Source organism: Haliotis rufescens, unplaced genomic scaffold (genome assembly GCF_023055435.1).
Source record: "Haliotis rufescens isolate VD_foot unplaced genomic scaffold, xgHalRufe1.0.p SCAF_9, whole genome shotgun sequence".
Classification (NCBI taxonomy): domain Eukaryota; kingdom Metazoa; phylum Mollusca; class Gastropoda; order Lepetellida; family Haliotidae; genus Haliotis; species Haliotis rufescens.
This window is the reverse complement of record NW_025964383.1, coordinates 8,383,305-8,411,026: the sequence shown is the minus strand read 5'-3', so window position 1 is coordinate 8,411,026 and position 27,722 is coordinate 8,383,305. Positions and strand designations below refer to the sequence as shown.

Here is a 27,722-nt window from a genome sequence, read left to right as displayed (position 1 = left end):
GCATCCCTTAGGCAGGCTACAAACCTATGATTGTGGGTTCGAATCCCGGTTCGCCCCGATTATGTTCCTAGGTTTGTCAGAACCATACCCGTGCTCTGGGGTTTCACCGAAGTGGTAAACGTCTGAGACCTGCATCACTTCGGGCTTTCCTCACACATTAAGCTGACACGCCGTGATATGACTGGAATACTGTTAAACGCGGCTTTAAACCCAACTTACTCACTCACTCAAGGAAACTCTGGGATTCGAACCTAGGATCAAAGAATTCTGGTACGCCCAAGGGAACCTTATCTACACAGCCAAATGCGAAGCCTTAGACTCCAGGGCGACTATACTTGTCTATTAGGATGAGTGGGCAAGAGGTACACCCACAGTATTACATATATATGACAGTATGAACAAAGATACCAACGCTGAGACCTTGTCATTCTTTGAGGTTAGTTGTTCTTCTGTGCCTATCTATTCATGGTCTCTTAAAACACTGACATTCAGAGGCATGTTTCGACCGCCGGAATCTTCAATACAAGCATTATACAGCTGTACTCTCATGAGAATAACTTGATCATATACGCTCATGTTCTTATTCAAATCTTTCACATACATTAGAAATATTTAGCAATTAAATTTGTTTTCTTAATCACTTTTCTGTATTCTACCTCTATACAGTTTTAGTGATAAAAGAAACATTTAGTGTAAACTACCTGCCTCTTTGACTCTTACCTGTACACGTTGTAGGTTTGAAACTAAGACCTTGACATTCAGCTGTCAACTGACGGAAAGTGATTGTGTTGAACTGCCAGAAAGGTCGTGTAATGATTTATCTGTATATCAATAGAATACAAGTTGATTCATAGAGAAATATTCAGTAATGTCTTACCGAAAACTCCGCTTTCAGAGATGAAATAATACGACTGAATAAACCGATCTGGCATGCGTAACCCTTCAGTCTCTTTCCTTTAAAATATTCAAATGATCCGGAAGCAAATATTCAGTCTTGTATACAAGTGAAAAACAGCAATCCTTCAAAACGGCTCCCACAAAGCGTGATCTGCCTCTGGCTAAAGCTCTATAGCTAGGTGTCTCCGACTGGTAATATTTTCCCTACACTACTGTGTGTGACAGCTAGTCGGGTTTGAGTCATCTTTTATGAGAAATTGCATTTGAATATCAGGCCTGCCTTGACAAAGGTGTTCCCACCAGTGATCGTATGCAATACACATTCAGGGAAGGGGGTATACGAAGAATGCAAGCTTAATATTAGGCCACAGTGTGTTGGCCGATGTCAGCGGGAATGTTTTCGTACGATTATGATTCTGACGAGGTGGAATCTCTTCCTCAGACCGACTGGCACGATGGACGAGCCCTGTGTGAACTGGTCAAGGTGTCCGGAGGCCCAATCCAGGGGTGGCCGGAGTTGAGAGGGCCGTCTGTCCAGACGCTACAACAAGGTAAGCTTCTCCGTCCGTGTCTGTTAATAGAATTCTCCCAAAACATGACAGTACTAGTTCCATGAACAATACATGTGTCTTTTGACTACAGATTGTGGCGTTGCTTTCAGCCAGTGGTCCCGTTACGTTAATGTGATCCGTTAGTGAATGCCACGTGGTAAAAAGCCCTTTGTATTTTTAGATCTGCTTTATCAAGGGAACGTGTACAACAACTACTTTCCCGACTTGCATAATGACAGCCATGTACTGCATATAATTGATCGCATTTAAGTACGACATTTGGGGGCCATGAGGCGTTGTTGAGAGGGTGGTGACGTTGTGTATGTTGTTCTTCAGGCATAGAAGGAGGGAGAGATTTGGGAGTGGAGCCCCTCCTGACGGCAGAGGAGATCCGAGAGGAAAACCAGGAACATCTTGGCATCATGGCGTACACGGCTCAGTTCCTGCCCTTCACACAAGTCGTCACCAAGACGGACCAGAACCTCTCCAGGACGGATTACAATGTCAACAAGGTTGAAAGAGCCAACTACAACACCTCAACATCGGAAAGGAGAAACTACGATGTCTCAACAACAGAAAGGAGAAACTACGATGTCTCAACAACAGAAAGGAGAAACTACAGCTACGGGAAGGCGGATCACACAGATTATAACGTGTCAACAAAGATGGACATTAATCAAAATAGGGTAAGCACTGGAAGTTGTGAGTGTGTGGGTGAGTACTGTTTTACGCCACTTTTTGCAATATTCCAGCCAGGAATATCACGGCAGGGGACACCAGAAATGAGCTTCACATCGTGTTCCAATGTGGGGAATCGACATGACGAGAGAACGCTTTAACCACGAGGCTTCCCCACCGCCCTCGTAAGCATGGGAAGTAACACAGAAACATTGCAGCGTAGTTTCGGGTGTATTTAGGTCAACCTTGTATCGTTGTGCATATACAAAACTGCTCCGCGTGTTGTGAAACGGGGTTTGTTAGACTTGGTGGGTTTGATATGTTCCTTGTGTTCTGCGTGTTTTGTCTGATAATGGTTTGTTGTTTGTTTGTTTGTTGTTTAACTACTCTATCAGCAATATTCCAGCAATATGACGGCGATCTGCAAATAATAAAGTATGGACCCGACAATCCAGTGATTGATATCATGAGCATCAATCCACGCAATTGGCATACGATGACATGGCTTAACCAAGTTAGCGAGCCTGACCACCCGTTTGTCGCTTCTTATGACAAGCAAAGTCGCCTTTTACGGCAAGCATGGGTTAAAGGAAGACCTACTCTACCCCGGATCTTCACGGGTCGTCTGGTTAAATTTGAGGTGCTGTACTATGTATGCATCGTGAGCTTATTTTTATCATTATTTATACGATAAACGTGGTTTGTTTGATAGACTTCTCATGTATGTATGTTATTAAGTAACATCAAAATCAATCCATATATTGTATCTACATGTCTTTTTGTGTCCTGACACGAAGCATATTTATAGTTAGAACAGGAAGAAACGGTCTCCTCTTGCTGTCTTGTGTGTTCCACTATTTGCAGGGAGTGAGGCGGTATGCAGGGTGGGTTGAACGGACGTTGGGCGGCATGCAGGGTGGGTTGAACGGGAGTTAGGCGGTATGCAGGGTGGGTTGAACGGGAGTTAGGCGGCATACGGGGTTGGTTGAACGGGAGTAAGGTGGCATACGGGGTGGGTTGAACGGGAGTTAGGCGGTATGCAGGGTGGGTTGAACGGGAGTAAGGTGGCATTCAGGGTGGGTTGAATGGGAGTTAGGCGGTATGCAGGGTGGGTTGAACGGGAGTAAGGTGGCATTCAGGGTGGGTTGAACGGGGATTAGGCGGTATGCAGGGTGGGTTGAACGGGAGTAAGGCGGTATGCAGGGTGGGTTGAACGGGAGTAAGGTGGCATTCAGGGTGGGTTGAACGGGGGTTAGGCGGTATGCAGGGTAGGTCGAAGGGGAGTAATTATATGGCGGCATGCAGGGTGGGTTGAACGGGGGTTGGGCGGCATGCAGGGTGGGTTGAACGGGAGTTAGGCGGCATACGGGGTTGGTTGAACGGGGGTTAGGCGGTATGCAGGGTGGGTTGAACGGGAGTAAGGTGGCATGCAGGGTGGGTTGAATAGAGGTAAAGTGGCATGCAGGGTGGGTTCAACGGGAGTTAGGCGGTATGCAGGGTGGGTTGAACGGGAATTGGGCAGTATGCAGGGTGAATTGAAGGGGTGTAAAGCAGTATGTAGTGTGGACTGAAAAAAGGAGAAAGGCGGTATGCAGTCTGGATTGAAAGTGAAAGGATCTGATTATAATCATCTGGCGAGAAACAGGGAGTGGGGTCGTCATATCCGTGTAAGATTTCATCACATACCAGCCAGATTAATATATGCATAACTGTCACGCAGAAGTTCACACACATGGATAAAAAACCAAATATACTGCTTGCACGAAATCTTCTTGCAGACATCTTCCCGAGGCAAGAGAGTTAACTGACTTTAAAAGTTCAGTTAAATTCAGTTAACTCGCTTGCCTCTGGAAGATGTCTTGCAGAGGAATGTGATATTTCGCATATGCACATGGCACATATTCTTTTATTTATTTGTGATTCATATTGCCAGAGATTTTTACACCATCGGATTTCAACTTTACCTCATGTGTATCGATGATAGGTTTCTGTTTGACCATCTCCACTATCATAGGATTTCATCTTTACCTCATGTGTATCGTTGATAGGTTTCTGTTTGACCATGTCCACTAACATAGGATTTCATCTTTACCTCATGTGTATCGATAATAGGTTTCTGTTTGACCATCTCCACTATCATAGGATTTCAGCTTTACCTCATGTGTATCGATGATAGCTTAAGATTACCTTATATTTAATTTCAACGTTATCTGAGGTGTATGGGATGATAGCTTGAGTTTCAGCCCAACATGTGTTTTGTTTCAAAATAGCAGTCATATTACAAACGCACAATACAAATTAGGTGCCGCTATTTCGCCATGTCTTGAAAGGCACTCTATATACTGGCCGTCATTTAACCCAGATACATTTTAAACACAATAAGATGAAATATATTCAGCGTGTGTATTTAGACTCACTTGGGAGTTCACATAATCGCTATTCGTTCCTAAACTGATCATAGGAAACCCTAGCCTCACAGTATTTCGACGGAGGCGTTTGAACGACGGACGAATTCTGCCGTTAATGATAAAATGAATTGGGTCAGTTGTGTATGTTGCGGAGGTGTTTTGTTAGGTCACGTGATATGCATTGACACCGGCGGACATTCCCACATTCAGGCCGACAATATCCAAGTGGTATATACAGGGAGGTCTGGTTTGAATAGAAGAGCTGAGTTAACTGTCGCACAGTCAGCTAAACGTCTTTATTCAGCTGTGCTTACTTTGCTGGTATGCTTGTCTATAGTGAAGGTTGCGTCAAAGGACTTGTTTAGGCTACGACAGAAATGTGCTGAACAAGTTTAATAACGAGCCACTTACATGTGTTCTGTGATGTGCATATAACAACGTTTCATGTTTACATTGTGTGTATAGATGTTCTTACATGACATGTTACTTCTGGGAAGTTATTTATAACTCGTTGCAAAAGAAACAAGATATTGTTTTTGGAGAAAGTAGAAATATAAAACGATTATCCGTCTCGATTATCCGCCGAAACAGATTCCATTGGCGGTAAAAGTTTAAATAGTGGTGAAAAGTGTATAACTGTACAAGGCTAAGTATGTCCTGCTCTAAACTAACACTAAGTCTTTGAAAGCATTTCCTCAAGATAATTGTATTTTTTTCTTCAATAGAACTTATCCTCTGCTGCTGTTTTCATATCAAGGAAATTAGACTTGGTTTCATTTGATCTAAACTAGCCTAGGCTTTTAGTATAAAAACATATATAAACTAGTATATAGATTCAAGAGTAATGGCGCAGGACATGTCCTGCTACACCGATATCACCTGCCTTTCACACAATTTGCATTTAAAAAGTAATTGTTTGTTTAATCTTGAATAAATCTTTGATTTAGTATCATTATGGGTACCTGCTATTTTTCACATAATGAAACATGTGTTTAATGGCTGAACAGCAGAAAACCAAATGTAAACAGGTTTCAAGTTTCATTAGTTTCTCGAATATTTTTGGAAAACTAAAACTGCAGTGATCAGTAATACATGAATATATATTTCTCGCGTCAAAAATATACATCCCAAAAAAGCATTAGGTAGCTTTCTTCCTAACGAACAATATTGTGAAATTGTTGATTCAACGTAAGGTAAACCACCCACTCTTCTGCGTGTAGTTTTTTTCTGATAGTTTGTAATATTTCTATATATATTTTTCAGTTTGTTTACACATTTCTCTGAAATCCATACTCATTCGTACTTACCATTAACAACTATCACGTACGATTAATTTAATTCACACCAATTGTGATAAAAATTATATTTTGATTTGTAAATTTTGTTTAGCGTGTAAAATATAGAGTCAACCATCCTAATAACTGTTCCTAAATCGCCGTTTTACTTGGGAAGCCAGCTACTAGGGTTAGAGTAGGCCTTATGCAACCCATGTTTGTCGTAAGAGGCGACAAACGAGATCGAGTGGTCAGGCTCACTGACTTGGTTTGATGCATGTCATCGTTTCCCAATTGCGTCGATCGATGCTCATGATATCAGTCACTAGATGTTCTGGTCCAGACTCGATTATTTACAGACCGCCCTGACATAGCTGGAATATTGATGTGTTAAACATCAAACAAACAAATATACGATATCAACACACCTTGGTAATAAAACGAATCATGGCCTTCGACTCGTATCAATAAACACGTTCATAGGGATTTTAGTACCTTACCTTAACTTTATATGCTGCAATAGCACAACCAAAACTGTAGTAGTCCTTAGTTGAATTTAGTGGGGTGTCACCCCATATCTCTACAAAAGGATCCTTCCTCAAACATCAGTAAACACGCATGTCAACATGTGACGGGTAATGTATACTGACTTGCATGTTTTCATCAATTCAATAAGGTCAATCATTTTTCATTTAAAGACAAGATCCCGAAGGGAACTTGATCGTAGAAAGTTAAGAAAGAAGGTACGCAGCTCTCAACAATAAGACTTACACACGTACCTCACATGACGGGTTGTCGAATCGACCATCTCTAACTGTGTGTTGAAACAAATAATAAAACAAGTGGTCACAACGACCAACCAGATAACACCATTGATGAATGCCACACATCCACATTTTTGTGTCTGCGTTACGGCGATGTCCATCAGCTTCCATGACGTCAGGGACACCAGCAATGCCTTGCTACTTAAACTTCTAATCTTAAGGTGGGGACAGTTTCGAGCTACAGCAGGGATATGTATGTAGCAGGCCTAATGTGCAAGGATACCACCAATGAAGTTTTAAGTTAAAATTCATAAAGGAGTGTGACCAGTATATAGCAAATATGACCATCACTGTACGAGACCCACAGATCAAGAAGGGGGGTGTACGTCTCAGAATGCCTCTGATGGATGTACAGTCGGAAAAGATGCATATGGAAGAACGCCACAAAGAAAAGAACATGGAAATGCATGTGGAGAAACACATGGAACAGAATGTATCTGAGAACCACATTGACCGTGTCATGACAGAGAAACATTCTGAAATGCGGCAGTCTGATCGTCAACTGGAGGAGATGCACTTGGAGACCCAGGTGCTGGAGGAACACCACACGGAACATCACACGGAACACCACACGGAACACTTCCACACACAGGAGACCAGGCATCAGGAACATGTACACAAACGCAAAGTTTCCTTTCGGGACAATAAGGTAAACGTTGACGAGAGACAACTGTGCACGTCACTACTATTTACCTGTTACACCGAGTGGAATATGTTTCGGCAAATAATCGAGACTGATTATTTTCTGGCGTTGGCTCTTATTATTCAATTAGCGGGGATTTTTTTAATTATGTCATTTCAAGAAATATTAAATCTGAAAGCCATTTATCTTGATAGACAAAAGGTCGTTACCTAGCAACGAAAAGAACGTTAACTGTAACCGCCCTAGGGCATGCGTGTCATCCTTCGCATAACAAGGGGCGTGCGCCGGTTGCCATGCAACTCAAATGTTAATGTAATTTACACTTTGCGTTTACATATTGTAAACCTGTCAGGCAGGATACTTGTTATATAAATGGTTTTAAAAGATGATATGCAAGCTACACCACATGACCTCTTATCAGTGCATAAGCTTCATTGGTACATAATGTCAAAAGTGTGTGGTTACTTAATAGAAACGTACCGTCTTACAGTATGAACAGAAATTCTGTTCTAAACCATACCTTTAATTCTTTGCGGAGTATTTATGATTGTACGGTATTAAACACAAGTTTAAGTGATGAGAATCTATTTCGGCGCTGGTAGAGCATGGTTCGCACCTAGTATATTGACTCATGCGTGATATGTCAGTGAGAGTGTTCAGCTTGGGACATGGGTGTGAGACGCTGGTTGTTACGAATGTCTCCTGTGTAGTTTCCCCAGGAGGACGGTTTATCTGCGGGACATTCCGCCTGTCGGGGATACAGCACAGCTCACATGTCAGTGAGAGTGTTCAGCTTGGGATATGGGTGTGAGACGCTGGTTGTTACGAATGTCTCCTGTGTAGTTTCCCCAGGAGGACGGTTTATCTGCGGTACATCCATCCTGTCGGGGATACAGCACAGCTCACATGTCAGTGAGAGTGTTCAGCTTGGGATATGGGTGTGAGACGCTGGTTGTTACGAATGTCTCCTGTGTAGTTTCCCCAGGAGGACGGTTTATCTGCGGTACATCCATCCTGTCGGGGATACAGCACAGCTCACATGTCAGTGAGAGTGTTCAGCTTGGGATATGGGTGTGAGACGCTGGTTGTTACGAATGTCTCCTGTGTAGTTTCCCCAGGAGGACGGTTTATCTGCGGTACATTCCGCCTGTCGGGGATACAGCACAGCTCACATGTCAGTGAGAGTGTTCAGCTTGGGACATGGGTGTGAGACGCTGGTTGTTACGAATGTCTCCTGTGTAGTTTCCCCAGGAGGACGGTTTATCTGCGGTGCATTCCTCCTGTCGGGGATAGAGCACAGCTCACCTCACACAGATGTCTGCCCAGTGCTTGCTGAAGCATGTCCAGTAATAATGACATTGCTGGTTGTACAATCCTTAAACCAGACACCTGCCTTGTAAGTGAAATACCATGTTGCAGAACAAGACGAACAATTGATATATCATACTGTTCTATACATGTACGACAGTTATATATGCGCACACAATAACAATACGTTTTTGTATGTGGAAGTCTATACATGTATATGTACTGTGTCTGAATGCAGTAGTGATGGCCAGCTGTTATTAGCAGATGGGTATTAAATATTCCGATAACGGCTTAAATATGTGATGCTCTCAGAAACATTATGGTAGACATGAGGAGGACATTTCCAAATTTCAGAATCAGTGACAAAAATGATGTCAGAGGCAATTCCCTATTTTGAAATTTATCAAATGTTCCCGCGTTTTGTCAGGTGAACAATTGACTTGCCTTGCATGTGTTTGTGACGGGAGCCAGCTCTGGGACAGGACGCACTCACCTTTTCGCGAACACCTGGTATCAACATTTTTATTGTGCTTCATCAAACGGCTCATGATAAAGTCGAAATCGTACAATCGATCGATATTTGTCAGAGGTTTCTTATGAATACGGAAAGGGTTTTCTCGCGTTTATTTAATGTAATGCGAAAGAAAAACAAAAAATTGTGCGGTTTTATAATGTAACCAATGCAAACTTGCGTCACGTATTATAATGACATGTACATGATGTCTTACAAAAAGTTAAACAAGGACACAAACAAAACATAACAACAAAATTGGTACTTGAAACATTGTTTACAAAAGGTTTGCAGTGTTTCTTATGCATTGGGAAGACGAGGTACGAGGACGAAATAAGTCTCGCATTTTTTAGGTTAACAGTTGACTTGCCTTTCCGTGTGTTTGTGACGGGGGTTCACCTTTTCACGAACACCCGGTGTCATTACTACTTGATAGTAATTCATAAACACATGTTTGTGATATAGTCGGAATTGTGCAATATATTTCATATGACTAAGGAAGTGGTTTTGTCGCTTTTATTAATATCAATTTCTTTATTCCTATTGCGCCCATACTAAGATGTGGAAAGAGCGTTATGAAATAGTCCTCTGCTACATAAATAATTCATTAGACCCTTACACTAAGATGCAACCCAACAACCTCAACAACCTATGTTGTCGTCTGTATGTTGTAGCCACCATCCACAGACTTCACAGTGAACTGTCAGAGCAACACAATATATGCAGAGGAAATGTATGCAGGTTTTGTTTGAGATACCAGATGCAACTGAACATATGATACATCAGTGTCGTATATGGAATACTTAGAATAAATGTTTTTACATTATGTACGATATATCGGCATTAAACGGTGGTAAAAATAGTATGATACACACACTCAAATAATAGGTCTTCATACGATTTGCATAATTCCGCGTTTTGCAGCGTATGATGATCATACTTGCATGTCATATGACATATGATTGAATGGCATGTGGTGTGTTGCCTGCCTAGCACCTTGTCTACATCAGAGCATAGGAATATGCCCTGTCTTTGAGGTTGGTACGCAGTGCCTCTGCACAGTACACATTGCCTGTTTGTGTTGCAGGTTAACATGTATGAAGACGAGATGAGCTCCACCCACGCCCCCACCATCAGCTCGCAAGCGCCATCCTTCCATCTTGTCAAGTCACCCGGCACCACCACCAACAACGTCAATCCCAGAGTCGACCTGCAGATGGAGTCGTACAAGTTTGATACATACTCAGTAGGGGTGATCATTGACTCTAAGGTAATTATGTAGGGTGATCATTGACTCTAAGGTAACTATGTGGGGTGATCATTGACTCTAGGGTAATTATGTGGGGTGATCATCGACTCTGAGGTAATTATGTCGGGTGATCATAGACTCTAAGGTAATTATATGGGGTGATCAATTACTCTCAGGTACCATGTTGGGTGATCATTGACACTCAGGTACCATGATGGGTGATCATTGACTCTTAGGTACCATGTGGGGTGATCATTGACTCTAAGGTAATTATGAGGAGTGATCATAGAAACTAAGGTAAGTATGTCGGGTGATCATTGACTTTAAGGTTACTATGGGGGGTGATCATTGACTCTAAGGTACCTCTGTGGGGTGATCATTGACTATAAGGTACCTCTGTGGGGTGATCATTGACTCTAAGGTACCATGTGGGGGTGATCATTGACTCTAAGGTACCTCTGGGGGGTGATCATTGATTCTAAGGTACCATGTGGGGGTGATCATTGACTCCAAGGTAACTCTGTGGGGTGATCATTGACTCTAATGTACCTCTGTGGGGTGATCATTGACTCTAAGGTACCTCTGTGGGGTGATCATTGACTATAAGGTACCTCTGTGGGGTGATCATTGATTCTAAGGTACCATGTGGGGGTGATCATTGACTATAAGGTACCTCTGTGGGGTGACCATTGACTCTAGGGTACCTCTCTGGGGTGATCATTGACTCTAAGGTACCTCTGTGGGGTGATCATTGACTCTAAGGTACCTCTGTGGGGTGATCATTGACTATAAGGTACCTCTGTGGGGTGATCATTGACTCTAAGGTACCATGTGGGGGTGTTCATTGACTCTAAGGTACCTCTGTGGGGTGATCATTGACTCTAAGGTACCATGTGGGGGTGATCATTGACTCTAAGGTACCTCTGGGGGGTGATCATTGATTCTAAGGTACCATGTGGGGGTGATCATTGACTCCAAGGTAACTCTGTGGGGTGATCATTGACTCTAATGTACCTCTGTGGGGTGATCATTGACTCTAAGGTACCTCTGTGGGGTGATCATTGACTATAAGGTACCTCTGTGGGGTGATCATTGATTCTAAGGTACCATGTGGGGGTGATCATTGACTATAAGGTACCTCTGTGGGGTGACCATTGACTCTAAGGTACCTCTCTGGGGTGATCATTGACTCTAAGTTACCTCTGTGGGGTGATCATTGACTCTAAGGTACCTCTGTGGGGTGATCATTGACTATAAGGTACCTCTGTGGGGTGATCATTGACTCTAAGGTACCATGTGGAAGTGATCATTGACTCTAAGGTACCTCTGTGGGGTGATCATTGACTCTAATGTACCTCTCTGGGGTGATCATTGACTCTAAGGTACCTCTGTGGGGTGATCATTGACTCTAATGTACCTCTGTGGGATGATCATTGACTCTAAGGTACCTCTGTGGGGTGATCATTGACTCTAATGTACCTCTGTGGGGTGATCATTGACTCTAAGGTACCTCTGTTGGGTGATCATTGACTCTAAGGTATCTCTGTGGGGTGATCATTGACTGTAAGGTACCTCTCTGGGGTGATCATTGACTCTAAGGTACCTCTGGGGAGTGATCATTGGCTCTAATGTACCTCTGGGGGGTGATCATTGACTCTAAGGTACCTCTCTGGGGTGACCATTGACTCTAAGCTGCCTCTGTGGGGTGAACATTGACTGTAAGGTATCTTTGTGGGGGCTATTGGCTATGTATTGATCATTGGTGTCGAGTTGTAGTTATTTCTAAAGACGGGAAAGGTAAAGTAAGTCTTGTACATGTGACTATTAATTAGTTTCTATCAGTTGGTCGTTTAAGGACAGCATCAATTGCAGTATTGCTAAACTCTGTGTATTTTACATTATCGAATTTTTTAATCAAGATGACGACCATGTGTTGGTGTTGCTATCAAGAGAAGTCACCATGAGTCACATACACGTAATCCACAATTCATTTGCGCCTCGTTAAATTGGACGAAACAGTTCGTTCTTTCAAGTATTCACAGTCTAGTGACCATGTCTTATCTTTGCCTACATCTCATAAGAATAGGTCAAGGTCATGCTAATGGTTATACAGTAGTAAAATACTCCCTGGAAACCTCCAAAAGCCGCCATTTTAGCATATATATAAAATGACATTTTTCAGTCATATGACCAATTTGATAACAGTTCCGAAAAGTTTTCTTTTTCAACTTCTGGAATGCTTCTAGATGCAAAGGCATACATATATGACCATTCCTTCGTCAGAATTCGTTTTCTATCAAATTATTTTTCCGTATCTGATTGAACCGTATATCCTGTCACTCACCCACCCACCAATCGACCCACTCACTCACTCACTCACTCACTCACTGGAACTTCACATGTGGTTCTTCTATGTCCAGATGTCCCCTCCGTTTGACCCCGAGAAGATCCGCGTGGAGGCTGAGGCCCCGAGTGGACGGATCATCAAGATGACCGGTGACGGACACTACACTGCGCAGTTCATGCCGTCGGAGATTGGTCAGTAGTGTCTGGAATGTTTGACCATATGTAGGGAACATGACGGTTCATGGGTACGACCACTGGGAAGTAGTGATGTATCAAAGCATAATACAGGACACAACGACTTGGTAGCACCACAGAACCATCGCTTCATTTCATGAAATATCCTTGAAACTTTTGAAAATCCGTTTGTGAGCATAACTAATACTTTTTTTATAAGGAACACATTTTCAAACGCATACCAGCGTTTCTTGTAAAGAAAATGAAAGTATTTCATTTAATAAGTTCGAAAACATAATAGCTTTATAAAACTGGAACACAAAACTTAAAACATATTTAATAGTTCATTTAAAAGTTGAGTCATAAATACATGCGTGGATCCATGCTTATGATGTCAATCACTAGATTGTCTGGTCCAGACTCGATTATATACAGACCGCCGTCATATAGCTGAATACTGCTGAGTGCGGCGTTAAACAACAAACAAAACAAAGTCATAAGTGCATGTGCATGACGATCTTTATGTAAACCCTTCTAATCGACAGGTCGATGGCGGGTCGATCTTTACTACAACAACCGTCTCATCGACGGCTGCCCTATTGACGTGTGTGACCCCTCCCAGGTCCGAGTGTGTGAGCTCAAAGGAGGCGGCGTGGCCAAAATGCAGGAGTTCAAAGGTACTGTTGCTCACATTACACATAAATCTTTTTCACGAAAAAAAATGAAAATTGCGGTGTGTGTACATTATCCCTTCTACCAACTTCAAAGACTTCATGATCCATACTGTTCATTGGCACTGTCAGCTGATTCCATTTCAAATGGGCATGAATCTACTGCAAGAATGGTGTACATGGCCATCTGTTCTCCTTCAGTGGACTGCACCCGTGCTGGTGACGGTGAAGTTGGGGTGGACATCACCCACCAGGGCAGGAAGGTCCCCGTGACCATCACACAGTCTACTAAGGGCATGTACAGGGTCACCTACAGCCCCTACGAGGCCGGTGCCTACTCCATCAACGTCCATTTCAACAGGGCGGAGGTCAGAGGTAAGTGTGACATGTGGTAATATGTTAGTTATACCACGGCTAATTAGCTCTATGTGGTAGGAAATAACAAGTGACTACAACTTGCTAAATGTATACATGGTGTTTAGATGCTGATAGTGTAAAATGTTGTTACGACGACAGGAGTAACAGTAAGATGACGCTTTCAACGAAATATTGTGGCATCATTGACATAGTACGGTGTTACCTGTTGCAAGTCTCATCGTAGACGTTGTCGTGTGTTACAGACTCGGACTTCCACAGCTCGGACCCCGAGGAGCGGCAGAGGAAGGCTGTGTTCACCACGACGATTGAGCGGGAGAACGGGCTGTTCAAGATAAAGTCTTCCTGTACGCTAACCGACTAAAACTTCACCATTCATACCGTTGTACCATTGACATCAACTCCTATCTATTCCAATACAGTCAAACATCGTTGTGTCGAAGTTAAAGGGACCTTGGTAAATACTTCGAGTTTCCCGAAGTTCGACACAACCGAAAAATAATGAATACGCAGGGACCAAGCTTTTACTTCGAGACAACCGGAAGTTCGATACATTAAAGTTCGTCACAACGGTGTTTGACTGTTTATGTAACCCACATTCTAACGGCTTCGGCCAAAGACCCTTTCATGACTCAGAATGAGTGAGTATGGTTTTTCACCGCTTTTATATGATGCCTGACGCAATTCGGTCAGTACACAACGTGGTAACGTGCACAAATATACTCCTTGTCCCACTTCTAGTCCTGGACTATGTTAAGTTGTTTTGAAGTAACAATAGTATAAGGTGAGATTGCCTTGCGCTCCTGGTCTCACCAGATGCGGGTATGTATGGTTGTACCCTTTGGTACTGACTTATGCTTTGGTACTAGGTGACTGGGAGATCGACTACATGACCGGCGGGCCCTTCATCTGCCACATCACCGACTCCTCCGACATCCAGGTGTACGGCATGCAGGACGGCACCATCACCAGCGCTCCACAACTCATCGGTAAGGGACATACAGGTCATACAGGCTTAGTGGGGATGCTTAATAAATGTTAGCAGCTCAACACATGGAAATAAAAGCGACTAAACCCTTTCCATATTCATAAGATATCCCCCCAAATGCAGAATCGATCGATTGTACGATTCCGAATATATCATGAGCATGTGTTTATGAATGACTATCAAATAATAATGATATCAGATGTTCGCTAAATGTGAGCGTGTCCTGGCACCCAGCACAAACACATGCAAAGGCAAGTCAATTGTTCACCTAAAATTAACCACGGGAACATGTGGTGCAAGTCAAAAAAGGGAAATGCATCGGATATCATTCTTGTCACTGATGCTTCAAATTTGGAAATGTCCACATGTCTACCATAAGACTTTTTGAAAGCTTTAATGAGGCCGTGAATGCTTCTTCATCAAACATATTCTCAGCAAGAATCGTAAACCACGTTACAATGGACATATCTCATTACAACATGACATATACAGGGACACAACATACCCCACCTACATCCACAGCCGTCCATAGTGTAGAACATAAACTGGAGTATTTTGTATGGTTTTGCTATGCTTTGATATACCATGATAATCAGCTGTCTTCACGTGTCTACCAGCGGACTGCACGAAGGTCGGGGATGGTCGACTTGAGGCTGAGGTCACACACAATGGTCTGCGGTACCCTGGCAAGGTGAAGAAGGACAAGCCAGGAATATACAGGGTCACCTTCAAACCTAAGGGACCAGGTGTCTACAAGATCTGGCTGCATTTCGACGGCCAACCAGTCAAAGGTAAGAGACTGGAGAGATTGGCCTGGGGACACTTGCACAAAGCGATCTTAGTGCAATGACTATTGTAAGCCTATGTTAAAGTATGGGAGTTACGATCATCTTAGCGCTAAGATTGCTTTGTGCAAGTCGGCCCAGGCGTTATTCGAGCGTAACAGATGGTGTACATAAAGTTTGGGTTATCATTAAGAGAACTACGGATCATCTTTCCTGAATCAATTAATGTTGTAAAACCTCGCCTTGGCGAAGGACAGATACTTCGTTATGCCGAGTTGCGAGTTGTAATTCCTTGTACGATATAGTCCATTTTACTCAGAAAATGTAGAAAAAAATATGAATTTCCTGATTAAAATGAAGAAATATGCCCTGTTTAACTATAAGGGCCTACAAAACCTATGACGTCAGGGACCATGGATGTCATGTTGAATTATTAACAAGTGATCGTATGACTTGACGTTGCTATGGAAAACCTCGCGAAAAATGAAAACATTTAACGTGGACTGACGAATCAGCGTGCTGCAACAGTTATAATGCTGAGTGAGATATACTGACAATAATGTCACAACGTCCATCCCTCTGTCGTCTCCTCCACAGGCTCCCCCTTCATCCAGGAGATAGATGAGCTGCAGTCTCCAGTAGCCTCAGGGGAGGGGCTGGAGCGAGCCATCGTGGACAGACCCGCCACCTTCACTGTCGACCCCCGAGGCTTCCCCGGCAACGTGTCTGTCAACGTACATGGTAGGCAGGGGTTGTACCGTGCCTTGCATGGAATGGTTCGGTGATTTGTTGTGTGATATCGGAAATTTGTTTTAAAAAATCAGGGAGGATCAATGAAAGTCAGTGTGCTGTTATAATGTAACATGTTTTTAGAGAAGCAAAAATGGTTTGCTTTATTAAAATATTGTTGTAGAATAAATCATACCAGAATTAAGTGAGGTGAGGTAAAATGGGATTTAACGTCGTGTTCAAGATTATTGCACTTAACTAGCGATGTGCATGTACGCGCGCGTGCGTGTGACTGCATTTACTACTCCGGGCGCATTTTATAGTGCGTGCCCACTGAGATACCATGCCGCAATTTAACATGTATACTGACTCCGAGCCACCCAGTCCTTGCTTTAGACCCCATCGAACCCCCGACCTTCTGCTCCTCGGGCAGACGTGCTACCACTAGACCACGGAGGCTGTCCCAGAATTAAGTGACTCATCTTTATGCAATATAAGAGTAAACGCCACCGGGCCATACACATGTGTAGGATATCCAGTTCTTAGGTCAATTATACTTCAGGACTCTGAAACGTCCACCCGTGAAGATCTGGGTCAGAAAAGGTCTTCAGCACACATGCTTGTGGTAAAAGGTGACTATGCGTGTCGTAAGTGACGACTAGCGGGATCAGGTGGTCAAACTCGCTGACTTGAATGATGCATGACTTGGTAGATGCATATCCAAACTGCGTGGATCGATGCTGATGATGTCAATCACACTGGATTGTCTGTTGCAGGCTCGATTATTTACATTTACCGCCGTCATATAGCTGGAATATTGCTGATTGCGGCGTTATACAACAAGCCAACTAAAACGTCCTGTTGTGTGGCGTATAGACGTTCCCTGCTTATGTGACCTGCTGCAGAGCTAACGTCTCTGGCTGACTTTTGACATGACGCTTCAGGTCCCACCTACCCCATCAAGAGTATGATTGACCCCCAGCCAGACAACACACTGAGGGTGCATTACACGCCGGCAGAGAAGGGTAAACACCTCATCAATGTCAGGGTCGACGGCAAGGACATTGAAGGTCAGTCTGTGCGCACGTTTCCCTCTAATTCTCTATTTCCGTTCGACTTGATGTCTTTATCAGTCAAACGATGCAAACAAATATATCACATAACAATTTGTACAATCTTTCTATGATGTTTGAAAACTGTAAAATGTGAACGCAAAAATAGCATAAAATACAAAATGCATGTGTGTTGCTACGTGGATATGTTCTATGGCAATACAGGTTCTGTGGAACCTAGACATTCTTAGTTAACCCATCCGACATCAATGTATCGTTTTACAGAAAGCCCATTCAAACCTATGGTGGTTGATCCCTTCAGTGTGCGAGTGTCTGGGGGGTGGCGCCCTTTCGTGGACGACAAAGGCGTCATCCCATTGGTAGTTGACAAGGAGAAGCAGCTTCCGTTTGATGCCTCCGAGGCTGGGCCAGGTAACCTGTTTCCAATGATATTGTACAACATGGAGGCGAAACAGACACCAACATCATTATAATCATTATCGCCATTTTTAAAAACGAATACTTCAACACAATTGTAGCATGTAGTTATTTAATAACAAGATTTCGGAGAAATATCAAATAATATTATAATATTTTGAATATAATAAAAGTACCCATTTACGTAAGTATTTGGATTTTGAGTTCTTCTATACCGGTACAGCAACATGCATCGCAATGGTATGGAATACTCATATAAACACTAAAATACTTATAACCCCTTCTATCGGTATCGTTCCAAACTAAATCGTTTCGGATTACGTAGAAATGTCCCTTCAATTAGAAATCTACGACACTAACTCTATTTTTTTTAACTGACGTCTCTAGATATATATGATCAGTCTCTATCCCAGTGTTTTACCCACAGGGGAACTGACCGCGGAGGTTCGGGGTCCGTCTGGAAAGATCCCTGTAGCCGTGGACCAGAGGAACGATGGCAGAAACACCGTCATCTTCACCCCCAGGGAACAAGGTAGAGACACTTAAGAGACTTTTGTACCGTTCGTAGGCCCATCATGACCCACACCTCATTATAACCATCATGTGCGCATACTTCAAGAAGCCACGACGCTCTGTGTCAATTTCCTTATCGTCTTTTAGCGATGTCTCTTGTTTAAATTTCTATAAAGTTGACACGAATAAAGTTCCATGTTCATGTTCCACGAAGATGTGACTGCCAATTAAATGCTCCAGTATTTTAATATAAAACTACTAAAACATTTTGGTGCTCAACTTCTGCGGTTCCTTTTATACCAGGAAGCAGAGTAGAGACACTATGATACTTCTGTACAAACCCATCGGGCCGATTACATTTATACATCATACTCTCATCAGCAGGTTCTCATCTTCAAGAAGCCATGACCCTCTTTCTAAACTTCCTTATACGACACGGGGCGGTCAGGTAGCCTAGTGGTTAAAGCGTTCGCTCGTCACGCCGAAGACCCGGGTTCGATTCCCGACATGGGTACAATGTGTGAAGCCCATTTCTGGTGTCCCACGCCGTGATATTGCTGGAATATTGCTAAAAGCGGCGTAAAACCATACTCACTCACTCACTGACCTTATACGACACCCACAAAGATCCCTGTATTCATGCTCCGTTATAATTTCATTTTCAATCAATTGTTTCAGTATTTTAATTCCATCTACTGAACCTATGTTTTCTTGCAGGCAAGCATGACATTCACGTTCGGTGGGGCGGCTTTCCACTTCAGAGATCGCCTTACATGGGCTACGCAACTCACCGACCGAATGAGCCCGAGCCGGAGGTATACCCAAACGTCCGACTGGTGCAGGTGCCACTGAAACGACCTGATCCAGTATCCCCCAAGTCGTCATTCGCAGGCTCCATGAACGGCGACCCCTATCGAGTGAGCATCCATGGCTCAGAGCCTGCCATCTACCGCCCACCGTCACGACCCTCCTCAGTGATGGTGGCCACACCTATTGTGGAAGCTACCAAATACTACCCACCCACGGAGAGTGTCCCCATTTCACCCAAGGCTAGGGGGCCGCTCAAGGTGGTCCTCAGTGGTCGGGGACTCAAAGAAGCGAACGTGGATCAGCCAGCTACTTTCTACGTTGACGGTTCAAAGGCAGGAGATGGTGAGTATCGGTATTATGCCAAAATGTTAACATTCGTTTCCAGATATGTATTTTATGCTCGGGTAAGTTATAGCACCCAAACTTGTGAAAAGATATATGAATAAAACTTGGATTGGTGACCCACATAGACCGTACGTTAATAACTTTCTACTGGTTGCTCTGGTCCAGGTTCGTTAAATACCAGTGACCCTGTGGAGATGTAGGACAGAATTGCCCCCCAGTAACCCAAGAGGCGGATCAGTGACATGAGTGAAAGCGTACCTCGATGGCATGAGACGTTGCCAATATTATCAACCTCTAGACTAGATTTAATTATTTACAGGCCCCCGTGACATAGCTGTTGATGACAACAAAATAACAAGTACAGGTCGTATTGAGGTAATAGTATTTTGTTCACAGCGGTGTACACAATCTCATACAGCAGCATTCCGCTTTTTATAACACGAAGCTTTACTTTGCAGGTATTCCCGATGCAGACCTCACGAAGGCCAGTAATGGTAAGCGTGTCCCTGTCCACGTGGAGTCAGTCCGACCCAGGGTGTACAAGTGCGACTACACGCCCAGAGAGCCCGGGGCATACCTTCTCAAACTCAAGTGGAATGACCATCCGCTCAAGGGGTCACCATTCAGGGTGAATGTCCGCAGTCCCCCTCAGCCAAAGCGTGTAGCCCTGACCGGCGACTGGGCAAAGGGTGGAGTCCTGGGCAAGGATCTGGATCTCAGGATTGACCCTCGGGAAGCTGGCCCAGGTACGTCAGGCTACTGCACTCGTACTACAGACCCCTGCCCATCTGGCCAACTACTGCCGCTCTGGGCACAGTTGTGTCATGTCCTCTAGCCTACTAATTCAGCTATTGTATGAACGTGTGCACCAAAAGGACGCGTATCAATATAAAGATAAAGATTACAAGCCATTGGTGTTGTCTTGATAGCTGGAACAGCTTGGCAAGGGTAGAGGACATTAACCCTGGACGTCAACTAGAAAATGGATGGGGGGGGGGGGGGATGGCAGAGTCTGTGCCGTTTTGTGTTTTGCATTTTGTGCATGTGTGTGTGTGTGTCGTGTGATTTCATATCAAGGTTAGATATTTTTTCAGCTACAGCTATAAAACCAGATATGTTTTTAATTAAAACCCTGAAACTGAACTTGCAACAAGGTTATTTTTTGTGGCAGGCAGTTTCTTATATTTTTCAGTTTCAAACAAAATTATTTTGTTCAGGAATATTTGGGAACAAAAGGTTTTTCAATAAAAATCCCCCCCCCCCCCCCCCCCCCCCCCCAGTGATGCAAGTCTCTGTGAAAGTGTGCTGATGTTCTGATCCTGGCACTGTAAGTACACATTTTGAGTTTGTCGTATCTTAGTCATTTTCTTCACGGGTCTATATGTTACTCCCAACAGGCGAGCTGACTGTCAAGTGCACAGGGCCACGCAGGGAACCAGTCCCATGCAAACTGATCGACAACTTTGACGGTACCAGGAGGTTAAAGGTGACACCTAGCACAACAGGAAGGCACATTGTAGAGATCAAGTACGACAACGAACATATCATGGGTACGTACCCTGATCTGGGATACAAAATCGTTTCGCTTTCCAAAATAGTGTCCATTCATTTATTGTTGATGTTGGTATTATCAACATTCAGGTTCATATTCACGGGTATGTTTTGTGTGTACCCCTGCAGGCAGTCCATATGCTATCGACATCAGAGCTAGCATCACGCTGGGTGATGTGAAGGTGTGGGGTCCAGGGCTGGAAGGACCAGGTCTGATGAACGACTTCCGCTCCCACTTCTGGGTGGACACAACAGGAGCTGGTGCGGGCGAGTTGAGAGTCCGCATCATGGGGCCGAAAGGTGGGTAGGCAGTGCTTTGCACATCCTTGATTATCCAGTGCATATTATCTCTATATCGTAATAAAATTTATATTAAATAACCTGGGTAATCGAGGATGGTCTTGCTTTACACGTTCGTGCAATAGACAGTGTTTCAAAAAGCAGTCTTGTACTGAAGTACGGGAGATGACATAGGTTTGTTTAACTTCACTTGGAGTGATAAGCAATTTTAGCTCTTTGACTATTTTCACCCAATTGTACACTTTAACATAGACATGTTGTAGTGAGATTATTATACTGTAAACACGCTTCAGGATGTGAGTCTTGCGAATCTTGGTCAGATGGCATGATGATAATTTCAGGTTTGGATTGCTTTAAAAATGCTCATCTGAAGTAAATCATAACCCTTTTGTCTGAGACAAAAAAGTAAGTTTTGACAAACAATATTTTGTTTCCATGTGAGTTGTATCTGGTACAGTTGGTGTATTGCCATAGCATCAGTAACCTGCATAACAACACGTCCTACCAATACAAAGTGTCCTCTATGTGCAGGTGCTTTCCACGTGAAGATGAGGAAGGCCAGTCAGAAGGACAAGCTGTACCAAGCCTTCTACAACCCAGTGGAGCCTGGCATCTACACCATCTACGTCCAGTGGTCCGGACATCACATCACGGGGAGCCCCTACACAGTTCTCCTGGCTAGGAACAAGGATGAGTTATACAGGCTACAGCGTGACGGGAGTGTGACCAGCAACTTCTCCAAACCCCCCTCCCCTCGGGATGTGTTGTACTGAACACTGCCAAACCACACCGAGAGATCTGTCACAAGGAGAGCGTATACCTCTTGGTGTTGAACATCAGCTATGGTTATCATTGTGCCTACTTGGATACAGGAAGTTTGAAGCCAATGGCATGTGGATTAAACCTGTACATTTTTTCTATGATTGTGTTACGAGCAAGGGCCCATCTTTGGCTACTGACCCTACCTAGATTGTGCTGGGTGGTTGCTCATTCCTGGCCAATACTGCCCCAACCTTAAACTTTCAACAAACGAATCAGATAAACCTGTTGGGCCCATACCAGCAACCAGTAATATTGAAGTAGTCAAAATCAAACTCTTAACTTTTGGGCGGTGAGGTAGGCTAGCGGTTTAAGCTTTCGCTCAACACGCCAAATGCCTGGGTTGATTCCCCACAAGGGTACAATGTGTGAAGTCCATTTCTGGTGTCCCTCGCCATGACATTGCTGGAATATTGACAAAAACGGCGCAAAATCATACTCACTGATTTTTTATCTGGCCATAAAGACCAGTTGCGACCACATCTGTTTGCAAGTTCTTACATATCAGCTGCTGTCAGAGTTTTCTGGAACCTAACCATTGTGTTGATAATAGGTCACCATACACAGGAACATGCTTCCTCCCCTGGTATTCATAAAGAGCACATTTGCTGTACAAACCACTGATATTATGATCTCAAGGGTATGGCTGAGCAGGGCCTTTAAGGAGTGTATTGTTGTTAAGAGAGCTGTACGAGTGATACGCAGGCTTATTTCCCAAAGAGGACACGAAATCCTGCTTAAACAACCATCAAAATAATCATAGACTTCCTGTCCCCAGACTCAACTCAAAGGGCATATTCGCTTTCAAGGTGATTTATGTTTCTGCCAAATGTAACTGAAAGGTTATTTTGTAGGATTGAGACTATCAAAACTTTGTCTCTTTGAAATGGAATCTCAATTTTATCCACAGTATAGACAAAACATGCCTTCCAGATCAAGACTGCTGCCTGGTGCTATTTATGTATATATCACAAATTGGAACCAATTTGGTCAACTTTACATACCCCTGTGTCAATGTTGTGTTTTTTAAGATTTTTATGATTCTTTCAAATATTAGTTGTGATATGCAGTTCTTGCAGCTGGTATTTTAATATGCAGCTGTTATTTATGTACGACAGCTACTTAATCTGTGATCTATGTTTCGAGCTGCTTCTAATGTATTCGCATGGCTGTTCCAGGGACTTCACTCCATCATACATTATCCAGCTTTACCTACTGGATCTTTCAGAATAGAAATAAATGTTATAACCATGAATCGATTCAGACAAAGAAACATCTTAATTTCAAAAGCTTTTTAACTGAAATGCACAACACTCCCTCAGTTTTCATGAAGGAGTACAAGATGGGTAGTCTACAGGTATAAGTGTTGTCTCTACATTAACTTTACCTGGGTTTAAGTCCCCATATTGCGACAATGAGCGATGTCAATTCTTGGTGTCTTCCTCCCCAACAATAATAAATGGTGTTTTTTCTTCAATTTTCTGAATGTACCATTGACATATACATTTTTTAAATATTAGACTGTTAAGAGAATTAAAATATATTAACCTATTGATATTTGTATTTGAATTGTATGCAGGGTTAGGGCCCTGAAGCAGTTAAGCAACTAGACAGTGCTATACTAGGAGCTGATGTATTTACTGCTTTCTTCAACACTAGGTTGGAAGAAATACTCACAAAATACGGTTTACTGGTTCCTAATTTGATAATGGTTCATCTACAATTGATCCGAGACGTGTACTATTCTGAGTTGATGTATTGAACATAGATATGACATGTACTGTTCTTAGTTGATATATATATTGAACATAGATATGACATGTACTGTGGCAGTTCCAGTAGTCTGTCATTGTATGTCATGTTAAAGGTATGTGCATTTAGAGACTATCTAAGCAAGGGAGAGCACTCCTTATCCCAACGCCACGCTGCTGTACCATCCACTGAGGTTGTTAGGGTATCACTGTTGAGTGCTTGCCACGCAATGTCTCTGTTAATACATTCAGCTGAACCTTGTACGAATACTCAATTAAACGGTTTAAATAGGCCACGCTTCTGCTGTATTCCATAGTATTCAGAAACAAATAAATAAACTGCATGAAGTACACCCCATAAGCATAAAGAGAAATAAGATCTGTGAATTATAGCAGCTTAATATGATTAAAGTCATATGTTCAACTATGGTGTTAAATCGGTATTGTTTGTCCACATAGCCTCACCAAACTTGTACTAACCATTATGTCGTAAAATGTGAAAACATGAGAAACTGAAGAACTGGGAGATCACAGCTCCTTCTTTCCCAAACAGGTGAAACTACCAAGCTGGATCCTCCTTGTAATCATGTGTCAGGGAGCTGTGACTCAACATCAGCATCACTCCAGGCTGATGGGATAGCCTGGTGGTTAAAGCCTCCAATAGACACCACATAAACATGGGTTTGATTCCACACACAGTCCCAATGAGAGAATCTGTCCTCACTGTGATATTTAAAATATGGCTTAAATGCAGCATAGAATTATACACTCTCTTAAATTTTAAGTGAAATCTGAAGTTTCTAAAGAATTCACATCAAAAAGGATGAATGCCTTATAAATAATAATGATTTATTGTGGTGAAGCTGAAAATGTCATTGCCAGGCATATTTTTACGGACGTTAGCTATGTACTGAACACAAGGCAGCTATTCACTGGATATAGCAGTTGGGAGATACTTAAGCCAAGCGTCCAGAGGCCCATCCTGAGTGTTGAGGGTTATATAGTTGAGTGGTAAGGTGTGCAATATATTACATTTGGAACGTTAGTAGTAGTTTAGCTGTCACAGATATAGCATGTCGTACTTAGCTACAACAAATTATTTTGAAATAAAGACTTATTTACAATCTTGTTACTCTTTCATCATCTATCCAGGAACAACTTTGGAAATTCAAACTATATTTATCTGCCTACTGATCCTGACACCATCACTGGGAGACATCAGCCTACTGATCCCCACACCATCACTGGGAGAACATCTGCCTACTGATCAGGACACCATCACTTGGAGAACATCTGCCTACTGATCAGGACACCATCACTTGGAGAACATCTGCCTACTGATCCCCACACCATCACTGGGAGAACATCTGCCTACTGATCAGGACACCATCACTTGGAGAACATCTGCCTACTGATCCCCACACCATCACTGGGAGAACATCTGCCTACTGATCCTGACACCATCACTTGGAGAACATCTGCCTACTGATCAGGACACCATCACTGGGAGAACATCTACCTACTGATCCAGACACCATCACTGGTAGAACATCTGCCTACTGATCCAGACACCATCACTGGTAGAACATCTGCCGACTGATCCAGACACCATCACTGGTAGAACATCAGCCTACTGATCCAGACACCATCACTTGGAAAACATCTACCTACTGATCCAGACACCATCACTGGTAGAACATCTGCCTACTGATCCTGACACCATCACTTGGAGAACATCTGCCTACTGATCCCCACACCATCACTGGGAGAACATCTGCCTACTGATCAGGACACCATCACTTGGAAAACATCTGCCTACTGATCAGGACACCATCACTGGGAGAACATCTGCCTACTGATCAGGACACCATCACTGGGAGAACATCTGCCTACTGATCAGGACATCATCACTGGGAGAACATCTGCCTACTGATCAGGACACCATCACTGGGAGAACATCTACCTACTGATCCAGACACCATCACTGGTAGAACATCTGCCTACTGATCCAGACACCATCACTGGTAGAACATCAGCCTACTGATCCAGACACCATCACTTGGAAAACATCTACCTACTGATCCAGACACCATCACTGGTAGAACATCTGCCTACTGATCCAGACACCATCACTGGGAGAACATCTGCCTACTGATCCAGACACCATAACTGGTAGAACATCTGCCTACTGATCCAGACACCATCACTTGGAAAACATCTACCTACTGATCCAGACACCATCACTGGTAGAACATCTACCTACTGATCCAGACACCATCACTGGTAGAACATCTGCCTACTGATCCAGACACTATCACTGGGAGAACATCTGCCTACTGATCCAGACAACATCACTGGGAGAACATCTGCCTACTGATCCAGACACCATCACTGGGAGAACATCTGCCTATTGATCCTGGCACCACCACTGGGAGAACATCTGCCTACTGATCCTGACACCATCACTGGGAGAATATCAGCCTACTGATCCAGACACCATCACTGGGAGAACATCTGCCTACGGATCCCAAAACCGTCACTGGGAGAACATCATCCTACTGATCACGACACCATCACTTGGAAAACATCATTCCCTACTGATCCCAACACCATCACTTGGAGAACATCTGCCTACTGATCCATACACCATCACTTGGAGAACATCTGCCTACTGATCCAGACATCATCACTGGGAGAACATCTGCCTACTGATCCAGACACCATCACTGGTAGAACATCAGCCTACTGATCACGACACCATCACTGGGAGAACATCAGCCTACTGATCCCGACACCATCACTGGGAGAACATCATCCTACTGATCCCGACACCATAACTGTGAATACATCAGCCTACTGATCCTGACACCATCACTTGGAAAACATCTGCCTACTGATCCCAACACCATCACTTGGAGAACATCTGCCTACTGATCCCAACACCATCACTGGGAGAACATCATCCTACTGATCCCGACACCATAACTGTGAATACATCAGCCTACTGATCCTGACACCATCACTGGGAGAATATCAGCCTACTGATCCAGACACCATCACTGGGAGAACATCATCCTACTGATCCCGACACCATAACTGTGAATACATCAGCCTACTGATCCTGACACCATCACTGGGAGAACATCATCCTACTGATCCCGACACCATAACTGTGAATACATCAGCCTACTGATCCTGACACCATCACTGGGAGAATATCAGCCTACTGATCCAGACACCATCACTGGGAGAACATCTGCCTACTGATCCCAAAACCGTCAATGGGAGAACATCATCCTACTGATAACGACACCATCACTTGGAAAACATCATTCCCTACTGATCCCAACACCATCACTTGGAAAACATCTTTCCCTACTGATCCATACACCATCACTTGGAGAACATCTGCCTACTGATCCAGACATCATCACTGGGAGAACATCTGCCTACTGATCCAGACACCATCACTGGTAGAACATCAGCCTACTGATCACGACACCATCACTGGTAGAACATCAGCCTACTGATCACGACACCATCACTGGGAGAACATCAGCCTACTGATCCCGACACCATCACTGGGAGAACATCATCCTACTGATCCCGACACCATAACTGTGAATACATCAGCCTACTGATCCTGACACCATCACTTGGAAAACATCTGCCTACTGATCCCAACACCATCACTTGGAGAACATCTGCCTACTGATCCCAACACCATCACTG

The 27,722-nt window shown here is 43.5% G+C and overlaps 1 protein-coding gene across 1 annotated transcript in view; it reads left to right on the top strand.

The window, feature by feature from the left end:
• LOC124148566 (filamin-A-like) overlaps positions 1-25,114 on the top strand; it is a 59,076-nt gene extending 33,962 nt beyond the window's left edge. Inside the window, exons 5-22 of the mRNA XM_046519712.2 lie at positions 1,340-1,448; positions 1,785-2,134; positions 10,182-10,364; positions 12,764-12,881; positions 13,409-13,540; positions 13,736-13,909; positions 14,155-14,256; positions 14,779-14,898; positions 15,515-15,688; positions 16,280-16,423; positions 17,356-17,481; positions 17,749-17,895; positions 18,329-18,433; positions 19,132-19,566; positions 20,028-20,315; positions 20,967-21,119; positions 21,250-21,420; positions 21,952-25,114. Of these exons, the coding sequence (XP_046375668.1) occupies positions 1,340-1,448; positions 1,785-2,134; positions 10,182-10,364; positions 12,764-12,881; positions 13,409-13,540; positions 13,736-13,909; positions 14,155-14,256; positions 14,779-14,898; positions 15,515-15,688; positions 16,280-16,423; positions 17,356-17,481; positions 17,749-17,895; positions 18,329-18,433; positions 19,132-19,566; positions 20,028-20,315; positions 20,967-21,119; positions 21,250-21,420; positions 21,952-22,193 (3,273 nt within the window). The 3' untranslated portion in view covers positions 22,194-25,114. The remainder of the gene's footprint in view (positions 1-1,339; positions 1,449-1,784; positions 2,135-10,181; positions 10,365-12,763; positions 12,882-13,408; positions 13,541-13,735; positions 13,910-14,154; positions 14,257-14,778; positions 14,899-15,514; positions 15,689-16,279; positions 16,424-17,355; positions 17,482-17,748; positions 17,896-18,328; positions 18,434-19,131; positions 19,567-20,027; positions 20,316-20,966; positions 21,120-21,249; positions 21,421-21,951) is intronic.
• Positions 25,115-27,722: the final 2,608 nt, after the last annotated feature.